Genomic DNA, 23,440 nt, shown 5'->3' with positions numbered 1-23,440 from the left:
CGTGATGCAATATTTCTCTTACATGTGATGCTTAAGAAACTCTATTTGTGATGCTTTGGGAGTTTTATACACATAAAACTCCCTAAGCATCACACATAGGGTTTCATAAGTTTCAACTTAAGAGAACAATTCCATCACACATTTCATAGTAATAATTGTTAAAATTCAATAGCATTCATCAATCCAATCAACTAGAACGAGTTACAATCATCTATATAAAATTTTTCTAGAGTTGATCATACTCCTAAATAGGAAGACTTCAAACGAGAAATATAATTGAATAGAATTCATCTTCACAAGAAACTTAATGTCACATTTATGACATAAGTAGAAAATTTGGATAAAATCCACAGGTACTTAAGTCCTAATTGAACTAAAAGAAGAATCCAAATCCTAGTTGTTGCAAGCCTGCAACGTCCATCCTCATCGAAGCTGTGTAAAAACATCAGTACTTGAACAAATATCGACTTTTTTGATCTCGTTGCCTGCATTAGTGGCTATCCATTAATGATTTATCATCAATATAGTAGAGATCATTACAACAAACCCAAAAAGGGATTGATTCCAACGTTTGAAATAACACGTAGGGAATTGAGATCATATCTTTTCATCTATTGAAATGCAAACAAAACCTAACACAGAAGCATCTTCATTAAACAAGGGAATTATGGAAGTGAAGTTTTGAAGAGATTCGAAGAGAAAATATCTTTGATTTGAATGAAATAGGAAGGTTCATGATCCAAATTTTTCTTTATCTATTTAAACGTTTAAAAGGATAATTTGTAAACTAGTCCCTTTGCAAGTTGCTAATTGTGAATTAGGTTTGTGATAAATTAAAGAGATAAATTTTTAAGACATCAAGAGTAAGAAAAAATGACGCAAAACCTTTCATCAGCTTAGTTCTATTGAGCCTGGTATAGTTTTAGATTTAGCATTTGACAGGTAAGTCAGTTTGTGAAGACAATAGTTGTCGCTCTCATGAAGGTAGCTATTTCTTCATTCTACGGTTTCACTTGAATTGATTAAACAGAAATGCGATAATTAATTTGGGACAACATAAGTTTATCTGCAAGTTATCTTGGATATATATACCTTCTCATTGAGAGAAAACTTACCATCTTAAAGATTTATTCAGTAATTAAATGGCACTCGACTCTATCTCTCTTTTTTCAACAATATCATCATCAATAGTATGATCCCTAATTTGTGGTTCTAGTGATCCATTCAAATTGTGCACACATGTCGATGTATGCACGATTCTGTGCATATGAGGCGACTATTTATATACCCGCGTGTCTATATTATAAGATTCTTGGGAAAATAAGATTTTTGGCTATGTGTGTTCGTTTGTTAGATAAGTTTACTTTTTCGTAAGTCCCAGGGAAAAAAATTGTGCTGTGATGTTAATCCACACCAAAAGAGCAGGAAGTTGCTTTCTTTTATACAGCAAAATTAATAAATATCTAAGTGCTCAACTTGCTTAACTTCTACAAATTGTGCATAAATGCTTGAAATATTACTAGTCCGACATTATCGATTCTTGTGCCTAACAAATTTGGCAACTTGTTTAATTAAACCGAGAATATCCCTGAACTCCTTATGAATGCACCTAATGTAGAATCATGGAAAGGTTCGAGCACTGACCAGAATATGTTGTTCCATGTTAGCCTGGTAGGTATCCGCATCATTTGCAGATCTACGGTATCGATCAATTGTCTTTCGGATTCTGAAAATTGCAAAGACAGCATGTGAGCTCAGTCACCGGGAATGCATTCTCCAAATTAATCAGGTATCATTAATTCAAAGTAAGTGAACATTAAACAAATTAATGATCATTCTTGTGAATCATGCATGACTTCCCGTGAATATTTATCCTTGTCACTTGCATATAGAATATGGAAGGAGACATAAGCCTCCTCAAGAAGCTTTTACCCTCTAAGCAACTTACTTGCAAAGAAATGAAGAACTTGGAAAGTCTTGGCTGCCACCTTATACTATGTACATAATCATGCCAGCAATATTTTTCTTTGAAGTTTAGCCTGTAAACGTCCACATTCATGCTATAAAAGTATATTATGTGTGCTGGCGAAGTATATTTGCCCGTAAGTGCACGGTGAATTAACTCAATGTTTTTTGCCCAAGTTCAAAGGCTTCAGAATTCCACATGCCACTCCATGTCAGTAAGAAGTAAGAACAGCACATGATGCATGTAAAATCATCAGTTGCATTGTGAAGCAGTACAAGGACTTTCACTTCTCGGAGAAATTATAAGGGAAAGCAGTTGCACCTACATGGTGGAGCAACAAAAATGGCAAACATGTACGAGATTGCATTCACTTTTTGACTAAAGACCCAATGAATAAGAAATCCAAGAGATCAGTGTATTGTGTCATGTTAGCCTTGGTCTATTATACTAGTGAATGCACTCGATCCCATAAAATCACCACTACACAAATCCAGTCAAGCCCATAATCTTATTCACCTTCCAATGCACCATATAACCAAAAGTACAAAAAGTTGAAGATGTCAGGACTGGTTTCACAGGCTTTCCCAACTAATATAATGTGTTTCATATGAAATTTCTAGTTTTTGCCTTTGGTATGGTCATGTTCTTGAAACACGGATTTGTATGATTCGTAAGATAACAATTATCAGATAGGGTACATAAAATAGTCTTAATTCATTTCTAAATGGTGCAATTACGACAAACTGAATCAAACAAGGTATGGTTCGAAGGCTTCACCCTTTTCAATTTAAGTTTGGTTTTCTTCAACATTTTTCCAACCAATCAAAATTGTTTGGAAAAGATCAACTTCGAATCAATTAATACCTAACCACAAATACACTTACTATCACCATGCCACAAGCATTAGTTAATGGAGATCAATCTCTAGAAGCAGCCATAAAACCTATAACACTTCAAAAAGTAACACTAAACCGCATGTTCATTACATATCAATGTGGATTTGGGGAGGAGGCTGAATTGTTATCAAAACCAGGACCAAACAATATCAGTCCCTAGTTTCACTTACATCAAATAATGTTTCATTCCCCAAGACAAAGTACTAATTTTCCTAACATGTGAAGTAGCTGGAGGAGATCAGTACTTGCAAGATATTCAACAATTAGTTTTCTCAGAAGGACCATTAAGAAAGAGAGAGTCCAACTCCAAGGCAACAGCGTACACAATGAATGCCTTTGATCATCAAATCCCCCGGATGTAGCCATTTGATTAGGATACACCTCAGTACATTGACTATCCAAAAAAAAAAAGCGAGAATATAGATTTTATCTCAACTACTTTCGATTAGGATATCTGAACAGAAGTCATGTATTGTTTAAAATTGTCCGAAAATGAGAACTATATTGGTCATCATAACGGGTTTAGTCCATGATAGAAGGGGAAAAGCACTAAACATTTGACCAAAACCAAAAATGATAGAAAAGAAAAGGAGGATAAGAAAAAATCCATGCCATGATGCTGTCCCTTATTTACACTTTACAAACACACAGCATATATATGTGCATACGCCACCATTTTGGATATAAGAATGTTAACAAGGCTCAATCATGTTCGCCATCTAAAATCAACTCGAGAAATCGAAAAACCAGTAGAGGAACATTACTCGGAATAGCTCGAGAACTCGTAAAGCCTTCCTTTCTGCGAAAAGATGATCACGGCGATTTCGGCGTCGCAGAGGACTGAGAGCTCGTGAGCTTTCTTCAGCAGCCCGTTCCGGCGCTTCGAGAAGGTGACCTGCCGGCTGGTGGCGTTCTCAATTCGCCTCATCTGAACTTTGCCTCTTGCCATGATTGAATCCTCCCTACATACATGATAATTATCAACCCTAGAGTGACAAGTACTCAAACATAGCGATGAACTTAACAAATATACCTCAACGATCAAAAACCACAACTTACCAGGGGCTTTGTGCAGCTTCAACCAGCTGAAGATTTTTCTTTATATCCTCCTCCTATTGTCTAGACTTTCGACGGAAGTACTTGAGAAGCTAAAAACACTGCAAGACTAATCACACTTTTTTTTTCAAAACACACATGGCTTATATCATCATTCCAACACAAGCAAAATCTACAGGATAAGATTTCACAAATTCAATGGTCGGAGAATTATAGATTGACCCAGCGTAGTAAAGGGGGAGGCTTCTCTACTGTAGTTTACAAGAATGAACCGTAATGAATTCAGAAACCCTAAAGAGGGATGAGAGGGCAAAGGCAAAGACAAAAAAGCTGGACTGAACGGAAAGGATCCATTGGCAGTTGACGGATCTCTCTCTTTATTTTGTGGCCACAAACAAAAAAAGATAAAAAGAACGCCTAATTATTCCAAATTCAATGATCTTCTACTTCGGGCAAAATTGGTGCGATGTACCCATAAAAAGGAAAGAAATCAGGAAGAAAGCAAAGCATTCAAGTTCGACTGAAACGGCATGGTTAATTTGGTAAGGAAGATTCAACGACGCAGATGGGTTATCTTGTTTTGGTAAAATTAAGAAAAAGAGAGTAAAGATAGATATAGAGAGAGAGAGAGAGAGAGAGAGAGAAAATTTTCTTGTTTTTTTGGAAAAAAATACGTATATTTTGCGGTGGGTTCCAGATTCAGCAGTGGCCCGTGGGACGTGCGAAAGAGAGAGCACTAGGAAACGACACTGGGAAAAAAACAAGGGCAAAAGGTCGTACGATAAATAAAGGGAATTGTCGACATCATCGTACCTTGACGTGCGCAGCTAACCAATGGGACGTTGACGAACATTATCTCTCACTTAAACCCAGTGGGCCGCCGCTCGGCCGAGAGACCCTGTCCTTTTCTTGGGCCAATAGGAACAGCCTCGGGCCCTTCTTCGAGCGCGAATTCATTTATTAATCAATATATAACGAGTTCGGTCGTATATATTTTTCTAACATTATTAATCAATATATTTCTAATAGTTGCAATAGACTATAGGTGGAGCACACCGAAAGAGTTTGAATAGCAAGGAAGGGAAATTGTTTTAAAAGAAGAGATGAACCCTCTCATCCCCACCATCCATAAAAAGAAACACTAAACGGGACGTAGATTGCATACTTTGACCTTCCTCGATTAGCAAGCTTGTCTAGTGCAAGTAGCCTATCCTTTCTTCATTTTGAAAAAAATAGTGATTTTTGGATAAAGTAATTCCATGCAATGGAATTTATTAGGTTTTTCCACCACTCAATGCAGAGGTGGAAATTTTTTTTTTCTTTGGCACATCTTGGCGCGAGGCATGTAAATTGGTTTAGGGTTTTCTTCTCTCTCTCATTTTTACACAACTTTCTTCTTCAACCTCCATGGAGAGAGGGTTTGAGCTAGACCTCTCACTCCCCTCCATTTTTTTTCTTTAGCTGATTTGATTTTTTGTTATCTTTTTCTTGCTTTCCTTCCATTTTGTGGAAGCTTTTCTTTTATGATCTAATCTAGATCTATAAACTTCTCTCTCTTCTTTCGGGAATATTTCTATCTCGATCTAGTCTAGATTTGGAGATTTTTGCGCCTATGATTTCAGGGTTTTGCTTTCCTTGGGTTTTGTTGGTGTATAAGTCCGATTTCAAAGGAGATCAGAGGAGTATTGTGAAGGTTTCACTTTGACAAGTGTTGGATTTGTGCTTATTCTACCTTGTTACTCTGAACGGGTGTTGGGGACGCCGAACCTAGGCGCGCACCGCCGAAAGGCAAAATCGTAGTAATATATGGATATCTCGATGTGTGCTCATTACTAAAAACAGATTCGGTGATCAGTCGCCAATTTTGATTTGAAGAAGTCACGGATTTGCTCTTTGAGCGGACGATCCCTAACCTTGTTTTGATTATTCATCTTGTTATCTGGAGTTTTTTTGTTTTGAAGTTGCATGACATTTATCTTGGTCTGCAGTTGGACTAAGTTATTTTCTCTTATATATCTGTGGAAATGAATGAAATGTTACTTTGACAATAAAAAAAAATGTAAAGGTGGTTATTCCTCTCTCTGCGTGCATAAATATGAATGTTTCTTTTTGCTAGTTTAAAAATCAAGTCAATCATATTTCATATAGAGAAGAAGAAGACTAGGCCAACTAACTAACTAGTTGTGACAAAAATACATGTAAACGGCGTTAAGGAGATTGAAGATTGTAATTGCTCATGGAGCACCAAAATGTTATATAAAAACATCTAATACTTGTTTTTTCCCCTAAGAATAGAATATTGTCACTCTTTAAGCACCTTACTAATTTTTAATGAGTGTAGCAGCCTACCGAGTCATACACATCGGATTATTCATTGAGACACAAAGATATGGTTTGTGCTCATAGGAAATGTTCTAAACCAAGGTATTCCTGTGGTAATTTGAATCCAAGCTTAGAGTGATCAAGAGAGAAGGGGTTTATTGCTTAAGCAATTGTACAAAGTTCTCCGAATTCTTGCTTGATTCTGACATGTTTTCAATGCGGTGAATCTGATGGATTTTGAGTGAGGGTTCACTGACTATTCTACCTTGACCGATTCGTTTTTTTGGGTGTCTCTACATTTAATTTAAATTTCTTTACTTTTTCCCATGGATTCTGCCGAAAAGTGTCCAAATGTGTTTATTACAATTACATTCACCTCAAGCCTGTGACTACCTTAAAGAATTTGAATAGGATCAACTGAAGCTATTAAAGACACCTATAGCCCGAATATTGGAAGATTTAAATTTCTTTTCACGAAAATTATGATGTTTCAGATTACTGTTTTAGGTGACAAAAACCATATGTCTATTCCATATTATTAAGCTAAAAGTGAGTTTTGTCTTATTTTCATCTTCTTCCCGAACTTATCCATTATAACAAAATGTGAAATAATTTAAGAAAGAATGTGGTTGAAGGGTTGACATGCCAATTACTCTAAATGTCGGAAGTCATCTTATTTTGAGGATGATCTCTTGAAGATAACTACTTCTGCTTAAACTTAACATTCACCTCTAATCATCATTCCAACACGGTTGATCACTTAAATACCCCAAGTGCAAAATATATAAATCAACCGATTTTCTAAATCATGTAATTAAAATGCTCAAAAGCAAGGGGACCAGTACCAATATAAATCTAGTTTTTTTTTTGTCAGACAATATAAGTCCAGTTGAGAGAGATTTTTTCCTTGTTTATAATCTTATTTCCCTTTGACTTTTATTAGAAGCTCCAACAAGCTTCTCCCTTAGCTTCCTAATTATTGATGATATTCTTCTTATTTTTCCCAAGTCCCCTTTCATATCATTTTAGTTTCTTGAGATCTTTTTATTGGGAGTGTGCAGCAGAAGTTCAATATCTTTACTTGGAGAGATCCCCAAGAGGAAGCCCAAGTCCAAGCTTGTCAACATATCCAATTGGACCCACATTTACTAAAAAACTTAAGCCTTTGCATTATAGGCCAATTAGAATATATTAACTGCTCAAACCATACATATTCTTCAATATGAGACTTTAACACAACTTACATGTGCATGTCTACAATCTCCTCCTAATATGTCAGCTTAGTGTTAAGTCTACTCCCCTTTAATTCAGGTATCCTTTTGTATCACTATGTCTCAACTATAAACTTTACTTTGTTGTGTGTGCTGACTGCGACAACAACACTCACTTTCATCCTTGGTCTTTAAACCAACCATGAAGGCGATCGCGTTACTAAACCACAACGCCCACATTTACTCTAGGTCTCTTCTTGCCGGACTGAACCATGAAAGCTCCTCGAAAACCATGTTGGTCACGAGATTTCTTCCTCGAGATATTCACCAACCACCAATCCACATCAGAAGTGGCCACTAATCAACCATTGGCTTTGATACCATTTATTGGGAGAGCACAACAGAAGTCCAATACCTTCACCCAGGGAGATCATTTAGAGGGAGCGCAAGTCCAAACTTGTCAACATATCTAATTGAACTCACTTTTACTAAAAACTTAAGCATATGATTTATGAGCCAACTAGGATATGTTGATGGACTTGGACTTATGCTTTCTATCGGCAATCTTCCTAGGTGAATATATTGGACATTTGCTACGTGCTCTAAACAATTGGTATCAGAGCTAAGCATTGGATTTTCTAGATTTGATTTGGGGTTTTTGCTTGTCTCATCTTGTCTGGATATTTTGCTATTGCAATTATGTCTCAAGCAAAAGTAAAAATGATTTATGTGAGGACATTCAATGACATCTGGCATAACTACACCATTGTAAATGGAGTGCTGAAGATCTCTCGAGGTGTTGGTGGTAGTGATGAAGGGAAAGAAAGTGAATTCTCTCTCATCTATTGGGAGAGACTAGCTACTGCAGTTTCATTAGACGAGACAGACTTTGACTTGACTTAGTTATGGTATATGCAGTTAGGGCACATGAGTGAGGCATATATGACGATGATGAGTGAGGGGGGCTTGCTGAAGGGTTAGAAGATAGGGAAGCTGGATTTGTGTGAGCACTGCCTTTTTTGAAGCATTGTCGGATAAAATATTTTATATCTATTCATTCGACCAAGCAACCTATTAAATATATTCATTCAAATCTTTGGGCTTTGTCTCCAGTTCCCTGAAAGGAGGTGCTCGATATATGCTGACATTCATCGACGATTATTCAAGGAAGGTATAAGTATACTTTCTGAAGCACGAATCCAATATGTTTGATTAGTTCAAGAATTTTAAGGCGCTGATTGAAAAGCAATAAGGTAAACAAATCATTTGCTTGAGAATCGATAAGACATGAAGTTATGTGGTAAAGGTGTTATCGAGTTCTGCTAGAAAGAAGGGATTGTTCAACACCGCACAATGCCCGAGACACCACAACAGAATGATGTCGTAGAACGTAAGAACAAAACTTTACTTGAGCGAGCTCGGTGCATGTTTTTCACATGCAAAACTGGGTAAGGAGTTTGGGTCGAAGTAGTGAACATGGTTTATTATCTAGTTAATCAATCACCATCATCTGATATCAAATGGAAAACTCCTGAGGAAATATGGTTAAGGAAACTTGTTGATTTCTCTGGATTAAAATTATGGATTATGAGTATTTGGATGTCCTGCGTATGCTTATGCGAGTGATAGTAAGCTTGAGCCGAGGATAAAGAAATGCATATTTTTGGGTTATGCACATGAGGTTAAAGGATATTGGTTGTTGTGCACTGATCCCAGATCACTCATGTGATCTTCGATAAGACTGCTATGTTTCAATAGAAGAGTCTTGAGAAACAACCAGCAGAGCAGATATATCATAGTGCTAGTAGTGAGGTGAAGCTTCAAGTAGAGACTCCGGAGACCTTAGAAGGAACAACGGTTGAGATTGCATATGAGACCGTAGTTCCTGAAGTCATTGATACCGAACAACCAACATGAACGTAGCACACTATAGTCGTGGATAGACAGAGAAGGTAAATTGGGCCACTTATACATTATGATTATACAAATATTACTTATGCATTGGCCATATGCGATGAGGGAGAGACATTTGAGTCTTGGTCTTACTTTAAGGTGATGGCTAGTCTTGAATCGCCACAGTGGCTAAAGGCTGTGAGCGAACAAATGGAATCACTCCAGTGAACAAGACGTGGGATCTTCTTAAAGTACCCAAGAGGTAGGAGATTATTAGAAACAAGTGGGTCTACAAACGGAATGAGGGCATTTTCGATGTCAAGGTAGCGAGATATAACGTAAAACTTGTTGCGAAGGGGTATACATAACGAGAGGGCATTAACTACAATAATGTGTTTTCTCCTATTGTAAGACATACTTCTATTCAATTATTACTTACCTTAATTGTTATACAGGATCTCGAGCTGGGGCAGTTAGATATAAAAATGGCATTTCTTCATAGTGAGTTGGAGGAGCGGATCTACATAAAACAACAAAAGGGATTTGCTATTTCGAGTAAGGAAGTCCATGTTTGCTTATTAAAGAAATTTTTATATGGGCTAAAACAATCTCCTAGGCAGTGCTATAATTCTTTTGATGCTTTTATGGCTAGTTAAGACTATTCAAAAAGCTAGTTAGATAGCTAAGTTTACTTTAGGAGATTGGAGGATGATTTTTTGATTTAGCTGTTGTTATATGTTGATGATATGTCGATAGTAGCTAAGAATATGTATGGATTTAATGAGATGAAGAGGCAGTTGAGTCCAAAGTTTGAGATGAAAAATTTAGGTGCTGCAAAGTAAAAAAGAAAATGTTAAGAGATGTTTCTTGGATCAATCGTATGAAGAGCTTTTGTGGTCATGATCAGGAGCTTAAACACACAGTGACTTGTGCTGTAAGTTTTACTTACAATTGAGTTATTTATTTGTAAATACTGTGGGTTTAGGTGTAAATTAAGTGTTGGAAACAATAGAGCGTGTGAAATAATGACCCATGGGTTGAAATCTTTAATCAATCATCGATGTGTATATTATGGGGATAAAAAAGAAAATGGTCCCTGAACTTTGGCCCAATATGCAATGTGGTCCTTGAACTTTTAATTTAAGTAATGTGATCCATGAATTTTAGCCAAATATTAGTTTATTGGTAGGTTGGTTCGAATGATTGAAAAAGAACTACTCATTGCAAATAGCATTTTGCATAGACAGATAATCCGACTGTACTTTAAAAAAAAATTAAAAGGGATGCTTGTCATTTTGATCAATCACATTCATCCTAACAAATTTTGCATTTAAAAGTACACTAGACAAATATTGACTTGTTTTTCTGTCACGCCCCGTACCCCATTAGAACGCAACATCCCGTCACGGTCAATTTTGGTGCGACGCTCCCAGGAAGCATCGCCGACCCAACGCCCAATCAGAGATCAAACACATGCAGAAGCACGTATATAAATATATATATACACCCTAACAATAAAACACATGAGATCAAGGTAGTACATTAAGTAAACAGCACCTCTGAAAATATGTATACTAGTATTACCATAGGAAACTTTTTCTAAAATTCATTTATACAACGGCCGAGAAAACACACAGTCAGCAGCCACTTAGTAAAAAGGGGTCAGCTTATATCACTTCGGGCTCCTCAACTTCCTCGACCATGGCTGCAGGTCCATCCCCACAAGGGTGCACACTAGATGACCGTTGGATGAATTGCGGTATACCAAAAAGAGGCGCTCTCCTCGGCATCCTACGGCTGGGGGTCTGAAATGTTTCGATTTACACAACCGTGAGACGAATCTCAGTGAGTTCAACCCCTAAACCTAGGCTAGGCTAGCATGCAATCTCCTGACCGGAACCAAATATTTAAATCACAATACAACAATAATCAAACCGTTCACTGACCCTGCAGGTTAGACGGACCAACATATAATAGTCACGGCACATACGTGGTACGCATAATCACACGTACGCCAATCACATGCTCATGCATCGATTTTCACACTTTCGCATGCTAGTCCATGCATGTTCATGCATGCAAATGTCGTCGACAGGTCACGTATATTTCCCGGCCCACTGGCCCACGCTGGCACACTGGCAATCGCCCAATTTATTATTTATTACGACTCGAGTCAACAACATTCACGGCCCGGGCGTCTAGCCCGCTTCAAAGTGCATGAGGCGCAAAGAACCGATCCGGCCCGGTGTCTCTAGCCTCGCTTCAAAGTGCATGAGGCGCAACACTGTTCTCCTTGCGAACCAGAGCCTGCTTCAAAGTGCATGAGGATGGTCGCCTTCCGGACGTACCGGGCATCGTCCTGCTTCAAAGTGCATGAGGACGGTATCGACCCGAAGGTCATGACCCAAAGGTCCTTAGGTGATCACACAACTCATTATTATCTGAACCCAGCGTATAACGCTTCAGGGTATTTTAGGTGATCACATGCTCATGGCAGACACGCATTCTCACGCAAGTTCATCACATGCTTCACTCTTGGCATACGCAATGCGTGTCTATGTTATGCAATTCAATGCTCCACGAGCACCAATATAATTCAAACACCCAATGTCACAACACGTGCTTAATTGGCCCAATTAATACCGTGTGGCCTAACGTGCGATTCACAAATCAGTAAATCATTGTAAACCAAACAATAGCCAATCGCACTCCATAAAATCAGCCACACCACATACGACATAGCAGTACGAAATTAACCACAATTAAGCACAATTGACGTACAATCAGTCAACCCGGACATACCCGGTAATTTTCCAACGGGCTCCTAAATTAGTCATTTAATCCAATTGATCTCCCCAAATAATTCTCATTAATCCACTAAATTTCCAAATGATAATTTCTACCAATCCGTCCTCAACCCAGTCTGAAATACACACTGATACTATCTAAGCCAGTCCAAATTGTACCGATAATACCTAAACCAGTCCAGAAAAAAGCACTAACAGTCCTAATCCGGGTTTAGGGATTTTACTCACTTAATTTCTGGATCACGGCGACGGGGAGCGGCGGCCGATCACTGATGAACAGTGAAACCGGCGGCGGAATTCCAGGCGCGCGTACTGTTCACGCGGCACTGTTCACGGCGTACTGTTCACGCGTATTGTTCACGCGGTACGGACTTGTACGGACGGGCGGAAAACGGTGGCCGGCGAAGTGGCGGTGACGGCACGGCGGGGCGTACGGACAGCGGCGGGTACGGACGCTACAGTACCGACCGTACGGACACCGTACGGGGACGGTGACGGTCGGCGTCGTACGGTGAGGCTGGACGGCTGGGTGGCGACGGAACGGCGATCCGAGCTCCGGCGATCCGAGCTCCGGCGAAGCTCCGGCGAGACTCCGACGCGGCGGCGGTGCTAAACCGGGAGAGAAAAAGAGAGAAAAAGAGAGGGAAAAAGAGAGGGAAAGGGGTCGGACGGAGGCGAGGCTCAGGCTGGGGGCTAAGGTGGTCGACGGCGAGGCACGGCGGCCGGCGGCGGCGCTCCGGTGGCCGGCGGCGAGCTCCGGCAAGGCCAAACAAGAGACGAAAAGAGAGAAAATGGGAGAGAAAGAGCTGGTGAGGGGCTGCTGGGGGTGTTCTGCCGAGAGTGAGGGTGAGAGGAGAGAGAGAGAGAGTCTTATATGGTCAAACATGGCAGCCAAGCGGCGTCACGTGTCGCCGATCCGCGCGATTTGACAAAAACACCCCTAATCTAACGGTTCTAAAGAGATAGGCTTAAATAATTGAGGGGCAATTGGGTCTTTCGGTCCAATAATGCAGCTGATAACCACAGTTACTTATCCCAAAAATTTCCCAAAAATTCGGACCCGAAAACGGCCCAGGAGCAAAACCGTAATTTTTCCGGTCCCGGGGTGAAATTCCAATTTTCACACATACGTGTTCCATATGTGCGTGGCCAACATAATATGGCGTTGGATTCGCGAAATTCACTTTCTAAGCCCTTGAAAATCGACTGCGAAGTTTCGGGAATAAAATAATATTATTTTTCCAATTTTTGTCGAAATTCCAATTTTTGGCCAAAACCACTTTAAATGTGCGTGGCCACCCCAAAATGACCTTGGCCGCGAAAAATAACCTCAAACGGCCTCCGAATCCAGCCTCGGTGCCCACAGGGGCTAAACCGTAATTTTTCACCCCCGGACCGAAATTTCACTTTTTACTCGTACTAACTCCAAACGTGTGTGGCCAACGTAATACGACGTCAGATTCCCAAAAATAGTCTCTTAAGCCTTCGAAAATTGGCATCGAAATCCGGGCCCAATTTCGTGATCAAAACTCGCTCGAGTTTCAATTTCAGGGTCTCTGGCTAACGGGCGGCTGTTTAGGACATACGCGTATCGACCTAGGGTTATTCGAATTACGACGGTCCCGATTATTGAGAGAATGAGAAATTATCATTAGTTCCAAAGATCACGATCGTTCGGTTCAGGTTCAGGACTGGTTGGCCACATACACTTTCGGTCTTGCTGAATCACCTGCGATCTGATTGTACATCGTTGGCCTTGGCCAAACCAAATCCATCACCTTTCCTAAGATCGGACCACGTTGGCCCAAAATATTCACTCATCGTATCTCGAGATCGGTGTCCTTTTCACTGTCGAGTCCCTAGTCCACGTACCGTTTCCTAGTTAGCCATACCTCATTGGTTAATATCCCGAGAGTGATCAGCTCTGGGCGAGACTTACTAAAATGAAATGCGAAATATTGTCAATTTTATTGATCCCGGAATTACGTCGAAATTCGGGCTGTTACATTTTCCATATGCCACTTTCATGGGTTTATTCGATGCGCAAAATCCCTTTTTATTATTTACGAGGATACTAAGGGCCCGTTTGGCAAGTTGCCAAATAGTGAAAATTTATGTTCTTTTGTTCCCAGAATCCGTTTGTTTAATTTTTTGTTCCCGAGCACAAATTTGCAAAAAATTGTTTCTAGAATAAATTTTGGAACAGAATCAAGAAGCAAAAAAAAGTAACTTCTTGATTCTAGGAACAATTTTTCCATTTCTGATTCTTCTTGGTTTTCTTCCTTCTCTTACTTGGTTTGTTCTTCGCTTCTTCTTCCTGGTCTGCCGTCGACAATTGGCCGGCGAGGGCATCGTGGCCCTTGGCGGTGGCCGGCGAGGGCGGCTCGCGGCCTCGACGGCGAGGCCTCGCCGTCGCGACCCAGATGAGGGAGATGGGTCGCAGCCTCGATAGGAAGATGGGTCGCGATGGCGAGGTCGGCCTTGCCTTGGCTGGGGGAGGCTCGACCTCACCCAGATCTGGCGAGGCCGACCTCCTCGGCGACCGACGAGGCCGGCGGTGAGGGCCGCGATGCCCTCGCCGGCCTTGGCCTATGGCTGGTCGCCAGCGCCGGCGACCGGCCATGGCCAAGGAAGGGAAGGGAAAGAAAGAAAAAGAAAGAAAGAAATATTAGAAAATTCAAAATATTATTAAAATATTATTAATAAAAAGAAATTTTGTGTAGTTACCAAATACATTTATGTTCTTTTTCTATTCTAAGAATAGAAATTTTGGGCAGTTACCAAACGCCTTCAAATGCTTATAAATTATTCTCAGGCACGGAATAAAAAAGAATCATTTCTGAGCAGAATCAGTTCCTGTGCACAGAATCATTACTATGCCCATCCTAAGGTACTTTTCTTGGCATGGGATTGACTCATCCAAGACGTTCTCGTATTAAGAAAAGGAATTATTGTGTACTGTAGTATGCTGCTTTATCAAAAAAATCACATTAGTATGGATTATAGCTGACAAGCTGGCCATGGATCTTGATGTAGACCCATGTAAATTCATTCCTGACAAGTGACAAGGGACAGGGGCCTGTTGTCTTTCTAATCCAAGCTTGTCCATAGGTTTTCTGTCACGAAAAAGGAAAATAAAGGGAAAAATAGAAAGCTTATACATAGATTTTATTCCCTTTTCTTATTTATTTGAATATCTTCTCATTAACTGCTAAGCAGATGCACTGTACATATTGGTCATCTCATATGTCACTTTGTATCCTTAAATGTCTGTCCCTCCAAAGGCATCGCGTAGGAAACATGTCATCACTCATGAGTTTACACGTAAACTAACTTTTGTCAGATGAAAAAAGTTGAACCTCTAATAGGGTGATAGACGAACTTTTTTTTGGCTTAGCCAACCTTAAAGAGGTGGCCAATGATGTTGAAATGCACACAAGCTGTCCTTGTCATTGCTCATTTCTGATCTGATCATCCTTTGCCTATGCTATTCTTACTCGCAGATTTTTGAAATGACTACCATGAATCCCATGTCTATGTTGTCGTGACAGCACTAGGGAGAATTCAGCTAAGTAAAGATATCACTGAACAACATTGCGGTGATTCTTATTATATTCTATTGAACAGGTATTTTTAGACTTGTGTTGGGTGATGGCGAATCGGTTTAACTCTCCGGCAATCCGATGGACAACCCGGTCTCAACATCTGCACTCTGGCTGCTCCGGCTATGTAATGCTGCTGCTCTCGGATGAGCTGTTGATTGCCAAGGATTTTCATGGCACTGATATTGGAAGAAAGGACGCAAAACGTTCTGTCAAATAAATGAAATAACAAATGCAATTGAATGATGATGGGGGACCTAGAAACCTTCACTAAATTAAAATGGGAAAAAGCTCAAACTCAACTTTAGATTTACTGGCATTGAAGAAGCCTTTCACTGGATCTAAATTATGTGATGCAAGCATCTGTCTATGCACCCAGATCTATAAATAGTCACTGGGAAATTTCAATTTTTCCCAACATCTGACTCAAGAGGAGGTTCTCTCCTACGATGCCAGAAAAAAACTCTAAAAGTGGTTAGCTACACCAGACATAACTAAAAACTTTGGTTCCACCTATAGTCCATGTTTAAAGTACAGACTAGTATAACGTGATACTAATATCCTCTATGTTGTTGTAATTTTTTCAACAGGGGTAGTTTTTGTTATCAAGTTAGTATTTTCTTAACAGATTAATTAATGGTTACAAAATCATAGAAAGACACAGGAACTTTTAGTCCTTCTACAATCCCATGTTAGAAACAAAGAATTGTACCCGATGATAGTAAGTTGGGTAGTACTTTTTTCTACATTAATTACTCAGAAACTTTGTGCTCCTGATTTTTATTACCATATTGGTAATTACTTTCCTACATTTTCACTAGGAAAATTCAATATTTCCCAACAGCTAACTACAGAAGTGGTTCTCTCTTCCCTTCTAAAAAAGACAAAAGAAGAGAAAAAGCAAAAAAAGCTTGAAAAATGATTAGGTATGCCAAATGTGATCATTAAGAACTTTGGATCTGTCTATAGTCCCCAGTTGGAAAACACGATATATTTTTTCTTGAAAACAATATTCTCAACATGGCGATATTTCACAACGCAGGTCGCTGACTTAGTGCTAGTAACCTTTTTTTTTTTTCAAGTCAGTAACTTTCCAAGCAAATCAACTAATGGTCACCGGATCAAAGAAAGACAGAGATTTGGGTCCGTCTACAATCCTACAGTCCCATACACATAATCGCATCTCATGATCGTAATTTCCCTAATATTTGTTTTCCAACACGAGTTACCAAATCTGTATTAGTAACTTCTATTATGGAGTCAATCACTTTCTCAACAGATCAAGTGCGGCACCATAGAAGAACAAAGAGAGATTTGAGTTTGTTTACAGTTCCATGTAAAAAAGGAAAGTAGAATTGTATCTCGCGACAATAAATTTCTCAATGCGGTGGTAATTTTCTCAACATGGATTCGTAGCTTAGTGCAAGTAATAACTTTTCAAGCAGATCATACGGTCTCAAAGATCATAAAATTCTTTGGTGATGTTCAACATATCTGCTCATTTTAACTTGTGCTATCAAAAAACAAAACTTCTTGCAAATAAAGAAAGGTTCAATAAAAATACCAGTACAGAACCCTAAAATTAAGCATCTCTCCTTATGCATTGTCCTTTTCAAAGAAACTGATCATGTTGCAGTACTCTTTAATGGTTTTAACACCAGGACTAATAGAGAGCAAGACAAACTGATGACCAGCACATTTAACCAGTACATTAACTGTGCAGCACATAATTTACTAATATTGGTTTGATGGACAAAAGCAACAAGCTTCTTCACTACACAAGCCTATTAGACAAAACCCATTCTTAATCATTGAAGACCTCTCTCTGGTCTTAGCACATCATAAACTACGCTACTAGATCATACATGAAATTGATTGAGAGATTCTAATGTAGGTTTCACAAGTTTGTGGAAAGTGGTTAATTTATTCACAGAAGAGTGATGATGCATGGCAAGTAATAGGTAGGCAATAAAAGCATAGATGAGAAAAAGGGTTCACCTTTGCAAGAAGCTTTGCATTCTCTTCCTTCAGAGACCTCTCCTGAATTACACCAAACAAAGTTGCTAGATTAATATAACCAGGAATTTAACAATACCTGATGAGATCGGACATGCATTCATCATATTCCAATACTTACCTTTGCTTGTAACTGCTGTATCTGATCGTTGAATAATTGAGCCTGTAAAAGAGACCCATGCATTTTAACTTTCGTGTGTGTGCATGTTGTCCACATACCTTTCTTAGTAAAAGGAAAAAAAAATGAGAAAATAAGTTGAGAAGGACAATGGTTTGCAACTTGTCCAGAAACACAGTTCGAGAGAGAAGTTGTAGACAGAAATCACCGACGTTAATGAACTAAAATCACTTGCTGAATTCTATTATTCCATGACAAAGAATAGGGATTTTTCTTCATGTTGGCTAGTTTGAACTAGTGTTAATAAGTGTCAAGAAACTATTGGTTAAAATAACTGGTGAATTTTTTTAAGGCAAGTTACTAGTAAATCACCAATACTTTCATAAAATACCAAATTTTGTACTAATTTATCAATCTTTATTTTCATAACTTATTAACACTTTGAGTTTATGTGAAATTACCAATCTAAATTATAGAAACTTATTAACTTTTGTCAAATTAAATTACCAACTAGCTTTTACATTATCAATTTTCATTTGACTTACTTGCTAAACTTTTTTTTTTAATTTTACCAACTTTTATATTGAATTACGAACTTGTATCTAGAGATTACTCACCTAAATTAGCGTGATTACCAATTTTTACCTCATATTGTGGAGCCACCGACTTTTTTTTTTAGTTATTTAATGATACTTACTTGGATTTTTTTAATTTGCCAACTTTCTTCTCATTAATAAACATTCATTTGCATTTCTTAGCAATGCCTTAAATTTACCAACTCTTTTAAAAAATTACTAGCCTTAATTAAAATCACTTACGAGCTTTTCTCCAACGAAATTACCAACTAGTTTTGGGTTACTATACTTTAGAATGATTATAGGGCAAGTTCTAAAACTTGTCAACGTCATGCATTTGAGTCATAAGACTTTCATTTCATGCATTTAAATCATAAAACTTGCTATTCTCTGTCCAATTGAGTTATTTCTTGCCAACTCTAATATGAAATCACTAACTTTAATTTAAGTGATTATCAACTTTTCTGGACGTCCGATTGACAAGTCAGATGCCAACTTGGACATGGTTGGTTGCCTCAAGTGCGGGAAAAGTGCCAAAAAAGTCCTAAACCTTTTGCATTAGTGCCAATTTAGTCCTAAACCTTTTTTTGGTGCCAATTCAGTCCTAAACCTTTTGCATTGGTGCCAATTTAGTCCTAAACTTTTTTTTTGTGCCAATTAAGTCCTAAACCTTTTAAATTGGTGCCAATTCAGTCCTAAACCTTTTGTTTTTTGCGCCAATTTAGTCCTTCCGGTCAATTTTGACAGGGATTTGCCGACGTGGACGCCTGCCGACCGGCGGCCAGTCACCGGAGCCGACGTGGCGCTTACGTGGACAACTTTAATAATATTTTAATATTTTTTTGAATTTTTATTTTTTTTCCTTTTTTTTCTTTTTTTTTTCCACTTTTTTTTTTGGTCCCCCCCTCCTTCCTCTGGCCGGTGACTCGCCGGCCTCTGGCGACGGCGGCGGCCTCGCCCGGCGAGGGCGAGCCTCGCCATGGTCGGGCAAGGCCCGACCTTGCCGGATCTGGCGAGGTCGAGCCTCGCCTTGGTCGGGCGAGGCTCGACCTCGCCAGATCCGGCGAGGTCGGGCCTCGCCCGGCTCATGGCGGCTCGCCTCGCCTCGCGGCCTCCGGCGAGGGCTCGAGCCTCGCCTTGGTCGGGCGAGGCTCGACCTCGCCGGATCTGGCGAGGCCGCAGCCGTCGCCAGTGGCTGGCGAGGTCGAGCTCGCTGGCCTCTGGCCTCTGGCCGGTCGTCGGACCGGCGACCGACCAGAGGAAGGAGGGGAGGGCAAAAAAAAAAGTGGAAAAAAAAATTTAAAAAAAGGAAAAAAAATAAATATTCAAAAAAATATTAAAATATTATTAAAGTTGTCCACGTCAGCGCCACGTCGGCGCCGGTGACCAACCGCCGGCCGGCAAGCGTCCACGTCGGCAAATTCCGGTCAAAATTGACCGGAAGGACTAAATTGGCACAAAAACAAAAGGTTTAGGACTGAATTGGCACCAATTTAAAGGTTTAGGACTTAATTGGCACCAAAAAAAGGTTTAGGACTAAATTCGCACCAATGCAAAAGGTTTATGACTGAATTGGCACCAAAAAAAAGTTTAGGACTAAATTGGCACTAATGCAAAAGGTTTAGGACTTTTTTGGCACTTTTCCCCCTCAAGTGCCACATTAGCAGTTTTTGTTAGTCTATTTAACGGAAGGATCACATTGCACCAATTTTAAAAAGTATACAGTTTACATAAGACAAAAGAAAAAAAGTTCAAGGTCTAGATTGAATATTGAGCAAAAGTGCAAGGAGTCATTACCCATTTCATGTAATAGTTGGTAAATTTAAGGTGTTGGTAGGAAAAGTAAATAAAAAGTTGGTGAAAGATGACACAATTTTTTTTTTTGGGTCAAAGATAAAAGAAGTTAGTCATTTAACAAAACCAAATAAACTTCGTAACTAATCAAATAAGAGTTGATGACATAGAATAGTTGATAACTTAAATGTAGAAAATTTGGTAATTGCTATGTGATTAAGATTGGTAATTTCTAGTTGGGTTTGTAAGTTAGGTAAATAAAAATTGGTAACTAAAAAGAATATTACGTAATTATTTAAAAAAACCAAATAAATGTCGTTAAATTGTAAATCAAAACTAATCATTAACCTAATGAGAGAAAATTTGGTGAATTCATAAAAGAGACTTCTAAAATTGGATTTAAGAAAGACAAAAAAATGTTGTTAACCCCTTACCAAAAAAAAAATGTTGTTAACCGATAACAAAAGTTGATAAATAAAAAAAAATCAAATAAACGTTGGTAAATAACTCACACGAAACTTGGTAAACCAAAAAGAGTAAATAATGTAATTGAAAAATAATTCGGCAAGTCATTTAAATAAATATTGGTAAATTTATATAAAAGCTATTAAATTTATAGGAATGGTAAGAAAAAATTAATAAAAATTAAGAAAAATTAAGAAAAATTGATAATTTGCACATTCTCAAAAGGAGTTGGTGATTTCATATAAGTGTACGTAAGTTGCCACAAAGTTACTTAGGAATCAAGTAACCACAAACTTTTTTTTATCATAGTTTTACTGTCATGTACAACATGAAAAACACCCTTTTTTTTGGAAAAGGAACAATAGAGTCATCCAAATAACTCTAGTACATTGTCAAAATACATTGTCAAATGGAGTTGGTGATTTCATAAAAGTTATGGTAAGTTGCTAATGGGTTGATTAGGAATCAAGTAACAGGATACTCTTTTTTTTTTATCACAGTTTTATTGTCACATACTCTTTTAAAAGTTTACCGGCTTGAAAAAACATCCAATTTTTTTGGAAAAAGAACAATAGAATCATCCAAATAAGTCTAGGAGAAAATAACGATAAAAAAATAACCCTGATCCTTTCCTTGTATATTGGAAAAAGAGAACTGGTCAACAACAATGAAGAAAAAGGTTGATTTATGAATGTGCTTTCATTCCTTTCCAAGTTTGACGTGTTTAGTCTATTCAGTTTTAATCTTACAATGCAATTGCAGTCTCTATTGAAATTGGTGTTTCGGTTCCTGTATTCATTATCAGTCTTGTTAGTCGTTTGAGGGAAATTGTTTCTCCTTGTTTTCTTTCACTTCTCACCATCTCCATGCCTCCAAACACAGCGGCTACTTGATGAAAAGCTTTCAAAACATCTCTAGGCACAGAGAAAAGGACAACTATGCCAAAGAGGCATGTACCTTTCTCGCCCTAACGCTGCTCAAACTTCGCTCGAGCTGATCCCCTATCATTTGGATTTCGTCGATCAAACAAGATCCAAGACATTGTCCTGATAGCTTCCTGATGAGAAAAAGAAAAGTACCAAAGTTTAGGGAATTAGATATGAGGAACCCATTTCAATCCACAATTTATAAGAGAGAAGTCTCAAAATTTGTGGACCGTAGAGAAACTTCAAGAAGCTCAATCTTCCTCTCCATATCCATGGTTTCATGCTTCAGATGCTGCGCATTTACGGAGATTGTGATATTTATGTATCCAGTGAACAGAGCAATACAAACTGAACATATGTGAAATCATGCAACGGATAAAACCGATAAGAGTGAGCGAATATGTAACACCACAGGATCTTGCAAAACTAAGATTGCTACTACAACCACCCTAATGTACTTGCAAAATTTGTCGCTGGACAATCTAAACCATAGTTGATTCTATGGCTCACCACCTCAGTAATTCTTGAGATCAAGAATAGGGTTCTTATCAAGAACACGGTGGTATATTATTACAATCTACTAATACATATATATATTGGTTCACACCAACAATCACTTTTAAAACTTCCTTCAAGAAAACAATAAGATTTAAATGCCCATGGAGGGTGTGTTTTCGAGGTATCAAGTGGTGGATGATGAGAAGGATTTCAGAAGCTGAAAGCATTTTAGAGGACCAGTTAATGTCCTGTGGACAGGTACAAAGATCAAAATAGCTTTTTTAAGGTATTAATTAACTTGAAACCTATTTGTCTGTATATATATCAGCAGTTTCTCCTCTCTTCTTCCCAGTCATTGCCAAATCCCATGAATAAGAGTGGTATGGCTTGCAATTATAATGCAAGTCCTTTATCTAACCATAACAGCACTTTGATAGCACGGCTTTGATGGCTCTCTTAAATTATTCCCTCCTGTACTAGACTAACATTTCTTATGAGATACTTGACTTTTGCCTTAAATTGTAAAATTTGGATGAGTTTTCTAGAATTGAGTTCATGAGAGATTATGCATACTTAAAGAATAATTCTCGACATATTAAGACTCGTCTCCTAAATTTGTTTACTAAGCAATGACGTAGATTCCTGATTAGGTACTTAAAGAGTTTACTAACTTAACTAACACTCACGCAATGCCACATTGCTTAGTAAACCAATGTAGAGAGTATCCCCAGCATTCCTCATGCTTGAGAACCATGAAGCATCGCTCATGTACCAAAGCACGTGCATCCTATATATGTATTTAACATTGTGAACGTGCAATTTTTCAAACTGAAACGCGTACTGCTATGACTCAGCCAAAAGATGTAGCCATGAATGCCTACCATTTTAGTGTTTTCATCAATAGAGACACACTGTTGATGCAGACAAAAGGATTTACTGAGTTGATATTTAAAATATTGATGTTTTTACCGAGCTTTGGTGAAGATGGATGTTGTGAAAATCCACAACTCAAATAACCCAAAAGATCATATTGATATCAAATTGGAATTGAATCAAATGTTTGAAGAAACACATTGAGAATTGAGATCATCTCTTTTCATCTCTTGCAATGCATATAAACCACACAAAGAAGCATCTTCATCAAACAAAAGAATTAGGAAAGTGAAGTTTTAAAGAGATTCAAATAGAAAAAGTTTTTGATCTGCACGAAATAGGAAGGTTCATGATCCAAAATTTTCTGTATTTATTTAGAAGTTTAGTAGAATAAAGGTTGTAAACTAGTCCCTTGCAAGTTG

At 38.5% G+C, this 23,440-nt stretch overlaps 1 protein-coding gene across 7 annotated transcripts in view; it reads right to left on the bottom strand.

The window, feature by feature from the left end:
• The window catches only part of LOC115683091 (MADS-box protein AGL42-like), an 85,037-nt gene that overhangs the window by 10,529 nt on the left and 51,068 nt on the right, over positions 1-23,440 (bottom strand). Inside the window, exons 4-8 of one of the 7 annotated variants that reach the window (XM_056304111.1) lie at positions 21,878-21,939; positions 21,679-21,778; positions 17,891-17,932; positions 17,752-17,793; positions 15,620-15,932 (exon numbers count right to left, since the gene is read on the bottom strand). The exons of 4 other annotated variants lie outside the window; for them this stretch is intronic. In XM_056304111.1, coding sequence (XP_056160086.1) covers positions 15,816-15,932; positions 17,752-17,793; positions 17,891-17,932; positions 21,679-21,778; positions 21,878-21,939 — 363 coding nt within the window. In that variant the 3' untranslated portion in view covers positions 15,620-15,815. Of the gene's footprint in view, positions 1-1,644; positions 1,727-3,626; positions 3,825-3,921; positions 4,411-15,619; positions 15,933-17,751; positions 17,794-17,890; positions 17,933-21,678; positions 21,779-21,877; positions 21,940-23,440 lie in introns of those variants that run through there. 2 more of the 7 variants (XM_030607513.2, XM_056304112.1) reach the window with 2 other exon arrangements.

The sequence above is a fragment of the Syzygium oleosum genome, unplaced genomic scaffold (genome assembly GCF_021117445.2).
Source record: "Syzygium oleosum isolate NSW1041296 unplaced genomic scaffold, Sole_v2.1 Sole_v2.31, whole genome shotgun sequence".
In the NCBI taxonomy this organism is placed as follows: domain Eukaryota; kingdom Viridiplantae; phylum Streptophyta; class Magnoliopsida; order Myrtales; family Myrtaceae; genus Syzygium; species Syzygium oleosum.
This window is presented reverse-complemented; position numbering and strand designations above follow the sequence as displayed.